At 42.6% G+C, this 18,496-nt stretch overlaps 1 protein-coding gene across 1 annotated transcript; it reads right to left on the bottom strand.

The window, feature by feature from the left end:
* Nucleotides 1-5,080: 5,080 nt before the first annotated feature.
* Nucleotides 5,081-18,184, bottom strand: LOC142775246 (uncharacterized). The gene is made up of 4 exons (XM_075876596.1): nt 18,003-18,184; nt 12,438-12,490; nt 7,323-7,423; nt 5,081-5,373 (listed from the first exon to the last, which is right to left on the bottom strand). The coding sequence occupies exons 1-4, from the start codon at nt 18,144-18,146 to the stop codon at nt 5,081-5,083; spliced, it is 591 nt and encodes a 196-aa protein (XP_075732711.1). The 5' UTR covers nt 18,147-18,184.
* Between the last annotated feature and the right edge of the window lie 312 nt (nt 18,185-18,496).

Here is an 18,496-nt window from a genome sequence, read left to right as displayed (position 1 = left end):
GCGATGGTGCCACTTTTCCGTTGAAGACAAATCTGCACCGCCGATTGTACCCTATGGAAATGAATCCATGAGGGCGCCCGCAATATACTATGGCAAGTACAACTCCTTCACTTGTCACTGCCTTGAACTGGCACAGCTCTAAGCAGCCTATATATATGCCAGTCTCTAAGCTAAAGCGACCTTTTACCGAGTAGGATTGTAACTAGAACCTTGTAATCCCCCTCTACCAACTCTACCAGGGAAGTTCTCAATAAATATATCTTAAGTTGTCATCTCTTTCAACGAAAATGTCTTTGCTTGTTTTCAACCATTTATATCTCGCAGTCGAAGGTACTATATCCAAAGGCGCCAGAAACAGCCCCGATTACGTGAGATATTGGTGTTAAGAAGCATTGACACCATGAACAAAAAAGCTTGTTCTATACAGTGGCTTTCCTGCGTGAACTAAATGTGTTTTCCTGACAACCCCTGTCAACTAATAGCTTAACTTTGCGCGTTTGATCGTAGATAAACTTTGGTTTTCCTGTTGTGTTTTTTTCGTTAACTCTACTTTTCCATCATTAATACTCCAACCACCTTTTGCATGCCTCTATCGCGGACATTTTTACCTTTTGTGCCCTCTCCCTTAAACCACGGTCTTCATTACCCCGTCTTCATGTAAACTAGCTCCTAAACACACACTTATGATGCATATTTTTAAATGAGGACGTGTTGTATTGTTCCTCTATATTTCTGAATTTAAGTGACAAATGTGTGTCCTTCACCGAATGTTACTTTTTAATTACACGTTCTAAGATAACCCGAACTCGTTTCGAACAGCAATGTGGTCACGTTTAAATTATAAAATTTTTCCCTTCTCATGTATTATGTGCACTTCCGATAAAACTCAGAGGCAGCTTTTCTTCTTTGTGAGTGTGTGGGCCATACCCGTTATCCAACAAATATTCTCCTCTTTCCTACAAATGCCTGTTTCTCCAGTTTTGTGCCCGGATTTGGCTAACAAAATACAAATTTTCTGCGAGATCTGAGCTAGAACAGCGCAGTGGTAAGCTTGAAAGTAATTGATTTGATTTGTGGGGTTTAACGTCCCAAAACCACCATATGATTATGAGAGACGCCGCAGTGGAGGGCTCCGGAAATTTTGACCACCTGGGGTTCTTTAACGTGCACCCAAATCTGAGCACACGGGCCTACGACATTTCCGCCTCCATCGGAAATGCAGCCGCCGCAGCCGGGATTTGAACCCGCGACCTGCGGGTCAGCAGCCGAGTACCTTAGCCACTAGACCACCGCGGCGGGGCAAGCTTGAAAGTAATTATGAAGAATATTAAAATATTGACGTCGCTTTTACGTTTATTAAACACTTCCATTACGCATCAAAAACCATGTGCTCAACTCTACTGAATGCGACAAAAAAAAGCTATAAAACTTGGAATTGTATCCAGACTAAACTCGCATTCACCGTTGTGCAATACTCAGTTCTTCTAACCGGGCCAACAAATTTTTAGTTCGTTGGAAGAAATTTGGATAACTGTATATTGTTTTACCGAGCTTTAATGCTGGATCACTCATTTGTTAATCGTGTGAACAATATCTGCATTTTCAACTTATGTGAAGTGTGCTGGGAAGAATGGGCTCAGCTAGTGTACCTTATTTGACAATATGGAACCAGTTCGTTAAAAGCTGTCGGGTACTGCTCCCATGACATTGTTGCAAAAGCATCACCTATATCAGTGGGGCTTTGTTTTATAGCAGCTACATACACGATATCAGCTCCATTACGTTGTTTAGGGAGGTTTCCACGAAAGCGACAGCAAGTAGGCACATTGATGTCATTTCTGAAAAGCAACAGTATGTACAGCGGCGCTAATCAAGGGGGTCCTTCTGTTTATGCTGGGGTGAGTGGTGGCCCCTTGCGAGTGCAACGACTTGAAACAGCTTTCAAACATCACTGTAAAACTAACCCCGGAATCTGAAGTCCTTCCCAAAAGCAAAAACAAAATATAATGTCGAAAAAAAGGTTTTTTTGCTACAAATATAACTGCAAAGCAAACTTTCTGAAACGTTACAGATTGCTTCTGAATTCTGACATGCTGCAAAAACCATGTTTGACTTTAAACTGCAAAGTAAATAAAGAAATTTTTATCATACACCACCATTTATTCATGTCAGCGGTTTAGTAGAAACCATTGGGGAGGAAGTACAAATCCGACTTAGGAAATGTTTAATAAAGCGAACAACTTCACCAGCACAGGTCATTGGTTGCTCGCACCAATGATTGCTCACTGCTGTCACGTTGATTTGAAGGTATTATAAAGCAAGATCACAACGACAGGGAAGACGAATCGTCTGGTGCTATGACGACTTCTAAGCTAAACCTAGTGGCCCAAAAGTCCTATTTTAAGACGGTTTGAATAAACTTCCCGACCCGACGCGATAACAATGCTACTTCTAAAAGCAAAGCATTTCTTAGCGAACTTCGGCAACTTTGAGAACATCTATCTATCTATCTATCTATCTATCTATCTATCTATCTATCTATCTATCTATCTATCTATCTATCTATCTATCTATCTATCTATCTATCTATCTATCTATCTATCTATATAGCCGCCTACGACTTTTAGCTCTCCTGGCCGTTTCGTTAATAGCATCGATACCGATATTGGCATGGTATACCATGACTGTATGACGAGCATAAGTGGCGAGTCATAACATGAAAATCGTGACATGTGTGTGATGAATGTCATAATTTTCATTTCATGGTCTTGCTGGTCATACGTTGGTTTCGTTCACAAGACATATTGCAAAATGGTATAGTATGACATGACTGCATGGCGAGCATAAGTGACAGACCCTAACGTGGAAAACTTCACATGCGTGTCATGTGAAACATGACGACATCCTACGCGCATAGGGCGCTCACGGTAGTTTCGCTAGTTTCACATATACCAAATTTGGAATGACAAAAATATATGACTGGTGCAAACATTATAATCATGACACATGTTACAAGTAAGAACATGACAACATACCACGCTCATGATGCACTTGCGGTCGTTTCGCTAGCTTCACATATACCAAATTTAGTACTACGGGACGTGAATAGATGAAGGCATATGAGTGGTGAAAATAATAATCATGAGATTTGTGTCATGTAAGGACATGACTACAAGCTACACTCATAGCGCTCTCGCGGCCGTTCTGATAGCTCTACATTTACCGAATTTAGTATCACGTTACTTGAATAGACAACAAAGGTGAACGACACGTCCAAACATGATAATCATGACGTGGAAGTCATGTACGGCATAATTTACACCCCCCTCATAATGTTGTGCTGATTTTAAAGGGACATATCAAGCTTCCTTATCTGTGCTTTGCATATCAACGATTGCCTACTGTATAACTTTTTTTTTCATTTCGAAGCGTAGATTTTATCTTATTCTAAAGAAGAGTTATATTGTAAAAAAAAACAAAATGATTTGCAATAACAATTAAGATGCGTTTCGTATATATATATATTGAGAGTATGATTTCAAAGGGCCAGTTTGTCTTGGTGAAGATATGGGATATAACACAACGGGAGCGTTGTCACAACAAGGATAAATGTATTTATTTCCCAACAGTTTCGGTAGGGGGCCTCCCTTCGTCAGAGGATGAGTCAGACTAACGTAGACGTTCCAATATGGTTGCTGCCACGTTCTTCTCACCTTGAAAGAGGTTTGCGAGAGTAAAAAAAAACTGAACGCCGAGCACAATACTAGACTTTGCACATGCAAAAGTCGGTGTAAGTCCACATCTTCTTCTCATCTTGTGCTGGTCAGTTCTCGACGTGTGTGGAGCTACCAAAGCTTGCCGCCATGGTGGCAGAAGGGGCCCGCACCACCACTGAGCTTTTTAAGATCCCCTGGTTGTTTAATTGGGACCTCCAGGATTATCTTGCATATGTGGGCAGTCTGCTTTCCCTTCCCTCCCAACTTGGATAATTTCGCTCTCTTAAACTTACGGCTTACATGGCATAGCCAGTTGAAAACGTTTTAGTCTCAAAACTTTTACTGCAGAAGTGAATGACCTATCATGATCGATATCATGCCCAAGCTATTTGCTCGTTTAGCAGACCATGAGATTTTAAAACTCTTCACCAGCACCACAACTCGATGCATCTTGCAACAGGCTGTGCAGCCCGTTAAAGGCATTGTTTAGGTCCATTGTTCTTCGTCTTTCTCGCGGAACTATTTTTAACAAATTGTACGGGAGCTAAAGTGCGCTAGCATGTCAGTGCTTGCATGAAATTGTTATTATAACTAACACTATGTGTTAACTGCACTATGTGAAGTGAAGCGGCTGACCACCGCATAACAGAACTTTATCCAAGCACATTGGGGTAAAAAAAACTTCGACCATTTCCCCGAAGACAACCCTGATGGGATGCGCAGCAGCCGCGTTGCGCGTGGGTGGCGTCACAGGTTGAACAGCGCTAACGAGGGTGCTGCGTTGAGCGCTGGAAGATTTGTTTGAAGCGATGGCTGGCGTAGGTCTTGTAGGTGACACGTACAGACATATTTCAACGCGTACGTTAGGCGCGCGTCAGGTTTATTGTGTGTGAACCGACGAGTCGGCGGTGTAGGGAGTGGCGGTCGCGGCAGGTGCTGTAGGCGAACGGACGAGGCGGCAACTCCGGGTGCCGCGACGAGCACGCGGCAGGCGAGGGAGAGAGTGACGTCAGAGTACACTGCGAGGAGAGCGTGACGTCAATGCGCAGCAGCGGCGTGACCTATTTGGCACTGCGCCAACACCTGCGGTGCGCAGCGTCTTCTTACGGAGGGACAGCGTTACACAGGCTAGTCAAAAAGCTGCTTCGCATCCAAAAAATTACGCTTGCAACGCACTGCCGCACTCAATAGCTACTGGCCCTCATGATCCCTGATGAAATTCTGAGTGGCACGATCGTTGTACATAATGCCCCAACAAACGTGATTTCACGGCACCTCGAATGTGCATGCCTGCAAGCAAGCGAAACGGTGGAAGTTTCTATAGTTTACTGACACGTCGACGGCGCCATTCTAGCGCGTTATAACTAGACGCGATAGTAGCCCTGTCTCGTACCTTCTTCGGCATTTGTGGTGACCTCGCGGTCCTCGCTGAAGAGCACGTCGAGGTTCAGGGCGACTAGCTCCTCCTCCGTGAGAACGCTGAGTTCTTCGTGGCAGCATTCGGTCAGATGCTCAATGGCCATCTGTGCCTCCAGTTCTGGCTCCTCGGGTATCGTCGGCATGTACAGGAAAAAAGGTGACAGTTCTCTTTCGGGTATTTCCATCAGATACTTGTGGAATGGTAACTGCCCTTCATCGTCCTCCGAACAACTGACGTCTGTCATTGTGGTCAAAGGCACGGCACTCAGATCACTCGCATGACATAATATAGATTATAGCAAACACTGGCGTGACCGCGGGGGGAGGGGTGGGGATTCGTTCAACCGCGCCCTTCTCCGAAAATTTTTTCATTTTCAAGCGTATATATACGCGCAAAACATAGAAACTCATGCGCGGACATATTAAAGTATGGTTAAACTTCTACTCACCTTCGCACCCCTGAAAAAAAAATTCTGGGTATGATACTGATGGCAAGTGGGAAGGGCAAATGATAAACGGCGAAAAAACATGCAAATGCAACGAAAGCGCATGTCATTCTTCGCCTATAAGTGATCGCTTTGTTCGTCGCGGTCTGTGAGGTTAACAAATGTATGTATACGGTAACACACAGTACAACATTCCTATCATCGCATGTGTATATTATCTTGTTCACGGTACACATTTTGAACGATGTCGTTCAAAATAAGCGTATACACCTACGCGCATTGCTCCATGCCCTATATTAGGGCCAGCCAGTACCGCGATAACTCTTAAATATATTTTTGGGTAGCTGTATCTCTGTGTTGAAAGATACATATTGAGAAAACACTCAGAGATATTTGCGAAATGTATTTGTATCTCTGTAGTAGAATACGTTGATGTACTGATCATATCGGGATATTGTGCAGGACTTGCGTATATCGTTGTTTTTTTTTTTTGTCGAAATGAACTAAGATGTTTCTGTGAGGCAATGGAAGAATTTCATGCTACGTCAAGCAAAGGCACGCTTTTGGTCGCCGACAAAGTGAAAGACGTCGAAGGGTACAGCACCCGATGTTTCGACGGCAGCATCGCGGAGGCAGGTGCCGCACGCCTATATTTTTAGGTGGCAAGTCATTTCGCAAGTCTCCTGTTCAGGACGTACTAGCGTTGTCCAAACGACACCCTATTTGAGAATCTGATGTTGCTCGAATGTAGCTAATGGAACGACAATATCCGCAATACAGAAGTTGTATGCAGAATAAATGTATACTTTTTTCTTGAGTCAATGTTCATTAGTGATTCGAGAGATATGGTTCACTAACAAGTTTCAATGCAATGGAACATTTTCCCGATATTATCCTGCACCTAACGAATTTCTTTGCAGAACATCAGTATCCCCGAAATGAAACCAGTATTGTGGTACCTGCATTTTTATCTGTATTCTGGAATACTTTTCGTTGTCTTTTTTTTAAAAGAATTTCAGAAATATCCCGTAATGTCAATGAAAATGCATCTCAATCTGTATTTTTGATATCTGTACACATAATTTGATATCTATATTCCGGGATACTTGGTATCTCTGCATGGCCAGCCCTGCCCTGTATAACCTTTTCGCAGTAAACGGAGTGCATAGGAAGAAATAACACTCTGATACCGCAGGGTAGTAACTGGGCTACTTCAGACTACGTCAGAATATTGCTTCATATAAACCAAAGTCACATGTTCCACCCATTTCACGACCTTTAATCAATCATGCTTACCTCGGCTCGTTATTAAGAGCGAAATCAAAAATTCTTGTTATGTTTAGTGTTCACGTGCGTATATCTGTAGAAAATGCTCTTAGGGCTTTTCGGACGCTGAATATAGGCTATATTCTTTTCATTTATTTAAAACAAAATATGATGAGAAACATCACTTGTGACGTCGTAGCAAAGCCATAATTTGAACTCAAAGGACAGGTGCTGCATAAGTATCGCTATTTTGCCAGTGTTCGTGGCTGGCACCTATATATATATATATATATATATATATATATATATATATATATATATATATATATATATATATATATATATATATATATATATATATATATATATGCGTATACTAAAGAACAACGGTATTTACCTGTCACTATCCGCGTTTTTAACAGGCAAGTCTCACACGAAAGAGCTTATAAGAACCGCGCAGAACGTGGTGACATACCCAGAGAATCTGTTGTGATCTCGAGCTCTGGTGAGAGCCTTGGAATGGGCATGTCATCGCCTAGTTTGAAGTCACACTGGTCGTCATTGAGACTCTCCTTGCTGGAAGGAAGCATGTCAGAACACAAACATCTGTTCACTGTCTGCGACTATTCGTGATTATATGAGTCCCTTCCAACTCCGGCACAACAAGCTGATTATGAACAAAAAACAATACTTCTTCGACCCCTCAACTAATCGTGTAACAGAGCACCTACAACGCCTGCCCCATAACCACCAAAACCACGCTGTGCCGAGCAATGAAAGCTAGGAAAAACTGAGGGGCAGTGGAAGGAAACTAAATCGCGTATCATTTCTTTACACCAACATTCGTAGCATTCTTAACTCATGCGATAATCTTCATTTTGCCGTTACTACAACTAATGCTGATATCAGAACACTAACAGAGACCTGGCTGCATCCAGATATTCTCGACCACGAATTACTCGACTATGCTCATTCTTTTTCTTTTTACCGATGTGATCGAACAGTCCGCCAAGGGGGTGGCGTATTGCTGGCTATTACGAAAACCCTACCATCACAGTTTGTTCATGTTCCTTCAGATCTGGAGATAGTATGGGCCATTATCTAATTCCCCCATCGAAAAGTTGTTGTCGGTGTATGCTATCGTTCTTCTGCATCATCCCCGTCCTTTATCAATGAACTGCACGATGCTATCAACATTGTTAAGTCTCGCCACCCATCGGTTCCTTTGCTTCTAATAGGCGATTTTAATATTCCAAACATTTCCTGGGCAACTGAACCACCTACCATCAGCCCCTTTTCCACATTCGCAAATGATTTCTTAAATTTGTGCTCAGTTTTTTTTCCTTGTCACAATTAGTAAAGCAACCTACCAGAACTACTGCGTCGGTAGCTAACACACAAGACCTTGTGCTTTCGTCCCACTCCGATTTTGTTTCGAACATTACCCATCTGCCAGGTTTAAGCGATCATACTCTGCTATCGTTCAAACTCAACGCATCCTGTCCCGAGCGTGTAAAAACGGTTAAAACAATTCATGACTACGGTAAAGCCAATTTTGTCTCCATTAATAATGAACTTTGCACATTTCTTGATAGTTTCCTCTCCACGTTTGATAGTCGTAGTGTTCAAACTAACTGGGACGTTTTTGTAGATAAGGTGAAACAACTAAAAATAAACACATTCCTGTTCGCACTATCACATCCAACCAAAATGCACTATGGTTCAATACACAGACTAAGCGTCTCCTAAACAAAACGCATCGTATTTACAAGGCCGCGAAAAAATCCTCCTGCATAGTTCGATAGGACGATTACAAAAAAGCCTCCCAAGAGTACACCACCGCACTAAAAAATGCGAAATATTGCTATTTTAACACCACGCTTCCGAATATGTTACTAACTGATCCTAAGAAATTTTGCCGCGTTATTAACCCCAAAGATGGCGAAATATTAACCTTGATTGACAGTGCTGGAAACACCATTCCTCCCCATTTGTGTTGCAGAAGCCCTGAATGATGCCTTTTCCATAAATTTCTCAGCAACTACAGACGCCCCTGTTCCGACCACCCCCCATTGTGACTACCCACCCATGCCTCATATTATTATTGACTACGTTGATGTTGAAAGTGTAATCAAGTCCTTAAAGCCTTCCTCATCTCCTGCGTGTGATACGATCAGTCCTAAATTTTTGAAAAACACCAGCTCTTATTTTCAATCATACTAACGAAGATATTCGAACAATCGCTTCATGAAGGCTGTCTTCCCGTCGACTTTAAGATTGGAAAGATAACTGCACTGTTTAAAACTGGTAACAAACATTCACCGTCTAACTACCGGCCTATCTCGCTAACCAGCATACCTTGTAAAATACTAGAACACATATTATATTCTAAACTGGCAGCTTTTCTCGAATCTAACTCGTTTTTTTCCAAATGTCAACACGGTTTCAGAAAAAACTATTCATGCGAGACTCAAATTGCATCTTTCACCCATGGATTAAACATCATTCTTGATCATTCATCCATCGCTGATTGCATTTTTTTAGACTTTTCCAAAGCTTTCGATAAAGTATGTCACAAGTTGTTACTTCACAAACTACAAAATCTTAATCTTGATCCGAAACTTTTATTTTGGCTTGAATGTTTCCTTTCTAACCGCGCTCAGTTTGTTTTAGCTAACGATAACGTCTCACCCCGAACGAACGTCTCTTCTGGAGTCCCTCAAGGATCTGTCCTTGCTCCCCTGCTCTTTCTTATCTACATTAACGACTTACCTTTATGTGTTACTTCTCACTTCCACTTGTTTGCCGATGACTGCGTCTTCTTTCGTGAAATATCTAATGATAATGACCTATTAACCGTTCAATCCGATCTTAACGCTATTTCTGTTTGGTTTAAAACATGGGTAATGGAAATCAACACTAGCAAATACAAGTTCCTTCGCGTATCTAGAATTAACAGTATACTGCCCACTTACTATCTGAACGATGCTCCACTTGAATCTGTCAGCACTTACAAATATCTCGGAATACATATTACTACCGACCTCACTCGGTCCGTGCATACCACGTACGTAATTAATAACGCTAATCGCATGCTCGGCTACGTACGTCGAAATTTTTCACAGGCTCCTTCAACACTAAAACTAACTCTCTACAAGACGCTTATCCGCTCCAAACTGGAGTATGCTGCATCAGTTTGGGATCCTAACCAAGAAAATCTAATACACTCACTTGAAATGGTTCAGAATAACTCTGTTCGTTTTATACTCTCTAACTACAGCCGGACTGCAAGCATAAGCACTATGAAATCCAGCCTCGGATTACCTTCCTTATCATCTCGTAGGAAAGTCCTTCGCCTTTGTCTTTTTCATAAGCTTTTTTATCACAGCCAGCTACGAAACGATCTCATTCTGCCTCCTAGGTACATTTCAGCTCGTATAAATCATGTCCATAAAGTCGGCTTGCCGTCCTGCAGAACTAACTCCTTTTCCCAGTCATTCATACCGCGTACATCACAGGAATGGAACCACCTACCCGCACTGACGGCAACAATCTCGGACCACCAACTTTTTAAAACTGCTTTAGCTAACATTGTATAACGTGTAACACTGAAGCACATTGCATTTTGCTGGTTTTGTTGTGTTTATACCTTTTTTGCTCTGTTTTATATTATGTTTGTAACTATTGTAACCCACTCCCCTCTCTAATGCCTCTGGCCCTGAGGGTACATAAATAAATTCCTGACCTTGCAAAATACATGCATCTCTTCGCTTAGATAATATTGGTCATACTACCATGATAGATAACGCCACCTCATGATTTCACTTTGATTTCAGTAGCGTTGCTTTAATTTTGTGCTTGAGACTGTTGCTACAAATGTGTGCGTTTTTTTTTCTAGCAGTGTTTATTTATTTCACCCGACTTAGTACGTACTTGTTTTTCAGTTTTAGCGTCAGATAGCTACAAAACTTACTGTATAACCTCTTAACTATGTTCTCACTGTGTTCCCTTTTTTTACCCCTCCTGCTTGTATTACGGACTGCAGTATGCACTAAATAAATAAATATCAACTCACAGCCTCTCGAAAACTTTAATTAAATCGGCCGGATTACTCACAATTGACAACTGAATTACGCTAGCCCGATTGAAGTTCCTAGATAAACTAATTCTTAAGAAGGTCGTGTTAACAGTTCTAAATACATCTTTATTGCAGACACAAGAATACCTAGACTAAACGATTCATACACGCTAAACGAATATCGCTTTTATACTAACTCTTTTAAATACTCTTTCTTCCCACTAGCCATAAGACAGGGGAACAGCTTGCCTTCCACTATTACCAATACCTATTCAGTAATCACCCTTCGAGGACAACTTGAAAAGTACACACATGATACACAAACATAAAACTACAAATATTTTGCACAATTCCTTATCGATGTACCTTACCCTTAGTACGCCTGCCACTACCCACATGCCATTGAGTATACCATTGCAATGTATACCTTATGGTACTTATTTTGTAAAGCTTACCTAAGTACGTGTGAGTTCAATTGTATAACATAATCTTAATTATATTGGTGTGTTATAATGTGTCAGTGTTTTACAGTTAGGTTTCACAGTTGTATATAGACGTTTTACATATATAAAGTTTGTATTGATTGTTACACTACCATTCACACAAAAACTTTTACTTTGCATGAATTGTCTTTCCATTTTTTGCCTTTATATACTTGTCTCCTTCCTGCTATAATCATTGATGAAATTAGCACTAAGTACTAAATAAGTAAAATGAAATAAACAATTGATCAAATCAAAGCGAGGGGGCGCAAAGTCAGTCTCATGCATTGACATGATATAGAATGGGGGCGCTGCGATGAAGCTTCCCCTATGAAGGGGAACCCTGCACACGCGTATGCCTAATTTAGGGGCGAAGCTCCTCTTAGTCTAACCTCGTCATGCATCACACGTAATCGAGAGAAAAATATATGATAAAGAAACGAAGGCAGTATCTCCCGAACAGTATAATAGACGGCGCTGTCTTATAGAAGTACATACAAACTGCATTTCAGCGATTATATTCCAGATGGTGCTGTACCGCTACTCTCCAAATGACTGCTTCGCGGGCTGTGCCTGGGTAAGCGGAGAAAGGGTGTCTCTCTGTCTCCTGCATAGTCACCGAACGTGGCGGATCGGTGGTGGGACATGGACAAAGCAGAGCGGCGGGTACGTTGAAGGCGCTTGCGCTCGGCTTCTTGACTCGCGTCTCGTCGGTGTTACCCGAGCACCGTCCACATTCTCAAACGCGATCGGACGCACGGACGCATGCACGTACGGACGGACACACTGAGGGATGGATGGACGGACGCTTCGCCCCACTCATCATCACTCACTCCGCAGATATGCTGTGATTTTTATTACATATTTTTGGTAAAACACCAACCTAAATTAAATTTACTGGAGGGGGGGTGGCGTACCGCAACCTTTTTGGCTACGAGCCTGCATCTGACCACGTTCGAGTTCGGTGTTCGCGCCTTAGTACCGTACACTTCAGCTCACACGTATAAAAATGACTAAAATGGCAGCTTACTCCGGAGACAGTCCAGTCTTTTCAGATGACGCACCAAACAGATCCGAAGGTGTCTGAAATTAAACCATGCAACATATCACTACATGGACGTGTGACAGTGTTGGCTGCGTTGGCCGTTGGTTATACACTAATTGCAGGGCTATGGAACCAGAGTATGTTGTCACCTTTCGGGTAATCCTTTTTCTATTTTGATCGTGAATTGATTGTTTTGTGTTTGTTTTAAGAAGGACTGTTTAAAATTACACTTCAAGTATGTTTGACAAAGAAGTGCAACTATCACAATTTATTTACAGAAATCGCCCAAAATGTGCCCATTGTGCGATAGTGAACTACCGATCCTGATACCAGAAACATAAATGAATTGGCAGCAATGTAGCTGTACATTAAGACTGTGCGATGAACTAGAACCCTAAATTGTGTAATTTCAGGTGGTTTCATTTCATTCGAAACCTTATAACATCAAAAGTTCCAGGTGGTTTTCACTTATCCTAGTTCATTGCAGAGATTATTGTTCCACAAAGAAGCATAGGAAGTTTTCATAAGAAATGTTGGATCATTCAGAAGTCATTGCGTCTTGTGCAATAAAAAAACAACTAAAATTATGTTTTGAGAAAACCGAGAAATTTCTCTGAACGTGCTAATGACATCGTTCGAAGGTTGTGGAACGCTAGGAGCCGCGAGGCTCTTATAGCTTCCTTAGGTGCGACAAGTTCTCCGTTAGGTGGTTTGGCAGCTACTAGTTTTGTATTAAGCTTGTTTTTCGTCAACCGCTGATTGGCTACAAGTGTTGAAGCGAGTTCAGTCCCTGCTCAGGCAAGCCATGCGGTGCTGTAGAACCCAGCATTGACATCTGCTTGCCCAAATATAACCAGCATGACAGCATTTCCATTGCTAAACTACTCATTGACTCTACATTTACATCTTCAGGGACACGCTGTCAAGAGTCCCACAAAAGCATTTATTCGCGTTATTATTTTGCCTGCAAGCATATTTCATGAAAATGTATCGTCTAAACAGAGGCCTGCTCACACAGCTTTTTTGTTTTGTTCAGGATGTCTTGTAAATGCCTCTTCTGTGCTTGTATTGTCCTCTAGCCATAGCTTTCACTCTGTTAAAAGCGCACCAATTTTGACATTTTTCGTTTCGACCTTTGTTTCACTCTGAAAGACACCACATCTTCTTACAATATTTAAGACAACAATCTACGACACCGATTGACAAAAGAAACACAGCATTTTCAAGGAGTGATTGATGATGAGTGCAGCGAAGCGGTCGTCCATGTGGACGGTCGGAAAAACGAAAGCATGGACGAACACATGGACAGACGGACAGATGGATGGACGGACTAAAGCATGGATGGATAGACGGATGGACGCACGGCTGGAGGGATAAGCGCTTCACGCCACTCATCATCATTCACTCGGCGGATATGCTGTGAAAAAAAAATTGGCCGTGTATCTGCATGTTTTACTGCAAATGATGTCGAAAGACCATAGTCTTGCGTGGGGAGAGAGCGAACAAAACGTTTATTTGATGTTCTGCGCGAGAAAATCGATGAATTGTATTCTGGAAGCACTGCGTTAGTCTCAATCCGTGTAGGGAAGGCGAACGAGCACATCAAGGCACGTTAGACACGAGTACTATCTGGCAGTTATCTTGGAAAACAAAGGAAGGCGTACGCGCCCATGGAGAAAAATGCTTGCCTGTCTCGGAGGCGATAAGGTGTAGAATGCAAAGTGACAGCAGGTGCCACCCCCATGTCGTCTTAGCAAAGCGTTGGAAACACTTGCCTTTTTGAGCATCGCATTGGACTGTCAGCACGACGTGCTTAGAATAACTTATGTGTGCCTTAGAATTACTTATGTGTGCCTTCTCCAGTATAAAGACACACATAGAAAATATCGACACGTGTTGTTATGGTGCCTCAGATATGCGCAAGAATTGCTTTTTAATTGAAAATCGCACAAGTATGAACGCTGCAACTTCAGCAATATTGGTAGGTGCTGTGGATCGAGTTGGTGGTTTGGGATATCTTTTGGTGCTGTGTAAGGTGTTGTGACGGCGGACAAACAGATAGACAGAAAGACAGACAAATCAAAATATTGGCGTCGAAGGTCCCCAAGAAAGACTATCGTCTCTGGAACACAAACGCCATCAAGTTATATTATTCCCAAGAATAGATGGATGGATGGATATATATTTGTATTTTTGACATCTGATATTTGAATTTGGATATGGATATTTGATATTTGAATGGATATTTGATATTTGTATTTTTCACTATCTCTAGCATGATTTCCTGTTTCTTATGCTCACTGCCTTCGTTATTATTAAAAAATCTTGATTGCCAATCTTTCCCTACTGAACTTCAAAGTAAACCAATCTCCCTGATTACCGAAGATGTCTACCAATCCCTAGAGGTCTTCATTGTTGTCGGCTATTAATACTATATCATCTGCATACTACAATGCTGTTAATGACTGTTCAATGTGTACAACATAACGAAAAAAGGGTCGATGGATGGATGGATGGATGGACAGATGGATGGATGGATGTATGGATGGATGGATTTATTGATTGAGTGATTGAGTGATTGATTGACTGATTGATTGATTCAATGAATGATTTTGGGGGTTTAATGTCCCAAAACCACCATATGATTATGAGAGACGCCGTAGTGGAAAGCTCCGGAAATTTCGACCACCTGGGGCTCTTTGACGTGCACCCAAATTTGAGCACACGGGCTTACAACGTTTCCGCCTCCATCGGAAATGCAGCCGCCGCAGCCCGAATTCGAACCCATGGATGGATGGATGGATGGATGGATGGATGGATGGATGGATGGATGGATGGATGGATGGATGGATGGATGGACGGACGGACGGACGGACGGACGGACGGACGGACGGACGGACGGACGGACGGACGGACGGACGGACGGACATATTCAAGCAATGTTATCTATTGGGCAACTCATGAACTACAGGCGGCTACATAATACTACTACGACTACAGAGGAGGGAGCGACCCACAGCCTAAGAAGCTTCGCCCCCAAAAATGCTTTCAAAACTTTTGTATAACATATCCTTGCAGTGTCAAGACGGTGTCCCTTCGTGTGCTCCCGCCTGGCATTTAGCGCAATTCAAATAAAAAGGGCAGCAATTACTATCGCCTAATTTTATTAAGCTGTAGTGTACTTCACCGCAAACAAAATGTATACTGCGAATTCACGCACAAACATAAGTACGTTCAACAGATTGAAATATGTTTCGTTTACACAAAATATAAGTTTCGGTTTCATGGAGGTCTACCAGTAATTGTAAAAACGAACACACAACTCTCGAACAGAACCGAAAAGACGTAATTTTTGTCACAGCATGATTCTGAATGTCTAAAGGTTCTTAAAGCACTATAAATCAAGCTAAATCATCTTTAAAAAACAGTTTAAGGGGAGGCAACACAACTAAAAAACAGACAGGGCACAAAGCGTACGGGGACGGCCCCGCCGTGGTGGTCTAGTGGCTAAGGTACTCGGCTGCTGACCCGCAGGTCGCGGGATCGTATCCCGGCTCTAGCGCCTGCATTTTCGATGGAGGCGAAAGTACAGCCGCCGTAGCCAGGATTCAATATTTCTGCAGCCACCACTTCGGCAATTTCTACCCCTCCAGGTGGTTGAATTTTCAGGAGCCTTCCACTACAGCGCCTCTCATAATCATATGGTGGTTTGGGGACGTTAAACCCCATATATTAATCAAGGGTACGGAGACGAATTGAAGAAATGAACTGACACATATGGAGGTCCACTTTAAACTAATAAATCACAAGAACTACACCAATTTATAAAGGCTGTCAAACAATCTCATATCAAGAATAAGCACATGGAAGCACAATCAAATTATTATCAGTGATTAAAACAGTGTCGGAGCATGTGCCGGAATCTATACTCAGCCAAACTAAAAAAAAAATCCAGACTCTGTATTAGTAGCTCATGATAATATGCTAGTGTTCTCATGCGCCTATTCCTGATGAATTCAGCTTATGCACACTAAAATCAAAAGTCGTGTTTGGGGTGTCGCGCAATGATAACCATCATCTGCCTTGCGTGCCCTTCCTTGCGTTATCGCACGCGCCCTACAATTGCTGGTGGCGGACAGCCTGCACGCCACCGTTGTGACATGCATTCATGACAGGAAAAAGACGAGCACGTTTAAAAAGGGAAATCATCATCATTATCATCAGCCTGACTGCGCCCACTCCAAAACAAAGGCCTCTCCCATGATCCGCCATTCAACACGATCTTGTGCTTTCTGCTCCCACTTTATACCTGCAAACTTCAATCTCATCGGCCCACCTAACTTTCCGTCTTCCTCTCGCGCATTTGTCTTCTCTGGGAATTCAGTCCGATACCTTTATTGACCAGCGGTTATCCTGCCTATACGTGCTACGTGTCCAGCCCGTGTCCGTTTCTTTTTCTTAATTTCAATATATGATATCCTCAACTCCGGTTTGTTCCCTTACACACTCTGCTCTCTTCTTGTCTCTTAAGGTTACACCTATCATTTTCTTTTCCATCGCTTGCTGCGTCATCCTCAATTTAAGCTGAACCCTCTATATAAGCCTCCAGATTTCTGCTCCGTAGGTAAGTACTGGCAAGATGCCACTGTCATATACCTTGCTCTTGAGGGCTAGTGGTAGATTACCATTCATTATTTGAGCATGCTTACGGAATGTGATCCACCCCATCATTATTCGTCTAGCTACTTCGCTCTAATGGTTCGGTTCCGCGGTTACTACCTGTCCTAAGTAGATAAATTCCTTTACTTCAGCGTCACTCCACCTATCGCAACGCACTGTTATCTGCCATATAGACTGTTGCATATTAGTTTTGTGCATGTTAATTTTCAGGCCTGGTTTCCTGCTTTCCGGGTGTAAGGCAGGAAGACACGATCTCTCCAACGCTACTCACCACGTTTTTACAGGAGCTTTTCCGGACCCCAGATTTGAAAAAGATAGGAATAAGAGTTAATGCATGAAAAGTATACTAATAAGGTATACCTTATTAACCTGCGATTCGCGGATGACACCAATTTGATGAATAACTCAGGGGATAAATAACATCTCATCATTACAGACACGAAAAAAGGAAATGCAAGCAACCACAATGATTTTTGTGTTGGGACCAAGCCACCCGAAGTAAACCTTTTTAGAGAACGGTACATGTCCCAGTCATTCTGTCATATGTGTTTGTGTGTTTGTCGTGCATTTCACCACAAGCGCTATTCTAGTCTCTTTTAGCAAACAAGATTGTCTGACGTGTTTTCAAGTCCATGATTCACGATAATACCAAATGGCAGCCTTTCTTTCACTGCCCTTACACGGCCGGCAAGATAGGCGATAAAGGGTTAAATTGGCTGACAATCCTGCAGGCCACGACCTGCATGCACTGGTCACGGTGGCTTATAGTTACTATGTAGTAAATATCCGAAATGCCAGGGGGGGGGGGGGGGGGGCTTGCATTCCCCTTTAGATGTTCATGAAGACAGCGAATACGAGTAGTTAGCGTACCGATGAGGCTGAGCCGGAGCGCGCTGCCGAGCCGCTCGGCAGGTGGCACTCCAGGCTAGAATTTAGGTTGGTGTCCTCAACGCATTCTTCATCGCTTTCACATTCCTCCTCGCTGTGCAAGTCGTTGTCAGTGCATGAGTCCATGTTGACTCGGTGCTCCAACGGCAGCAGGAATCGGCAAACACCTGCGCAGGTTGTCACGTGGCACTTTTACTATTCAGCACGTGGTCATTAAAGCACACCCGTAGTGACACAAGTCGAAGACGTCTAAATGGGGTGTCTAACTACATGACTTACGACGGTCCAAGCTACTTATATATCGCGCTGTTGCCTCGGGGACAGTAGTGTCATGGAGGACTTCAAAGCGTTTGATTTCTATGTAATGCGAGTTACGTCTACCTTGCTGCCTACGAATCGTCGGAATCGCCACCGCGAGCTAAGATATTCCGCCATGCTGCGTTGCCACTTCTCTATGTGTTAATCTCTATCCTACT

Source organism: Rhipicephalus microplus, chromosome X, assembly GCF_043290135.1.
Source record: "Rhipicephalus microplus isolate Deutch F79 chromosome X, USDA_Rmic, whole genome shotgun sequence".
NCBI classification, from domain to species: Eukaryota; Metazoa; Arthropoda; class Arachnida; order Ixodida; family Ixodidae; genus Rhipicephalus; species Rhipicephalus microplus.
This window is presented reverse-complemented; position numbering and strand designations above follow the sequence as displayed.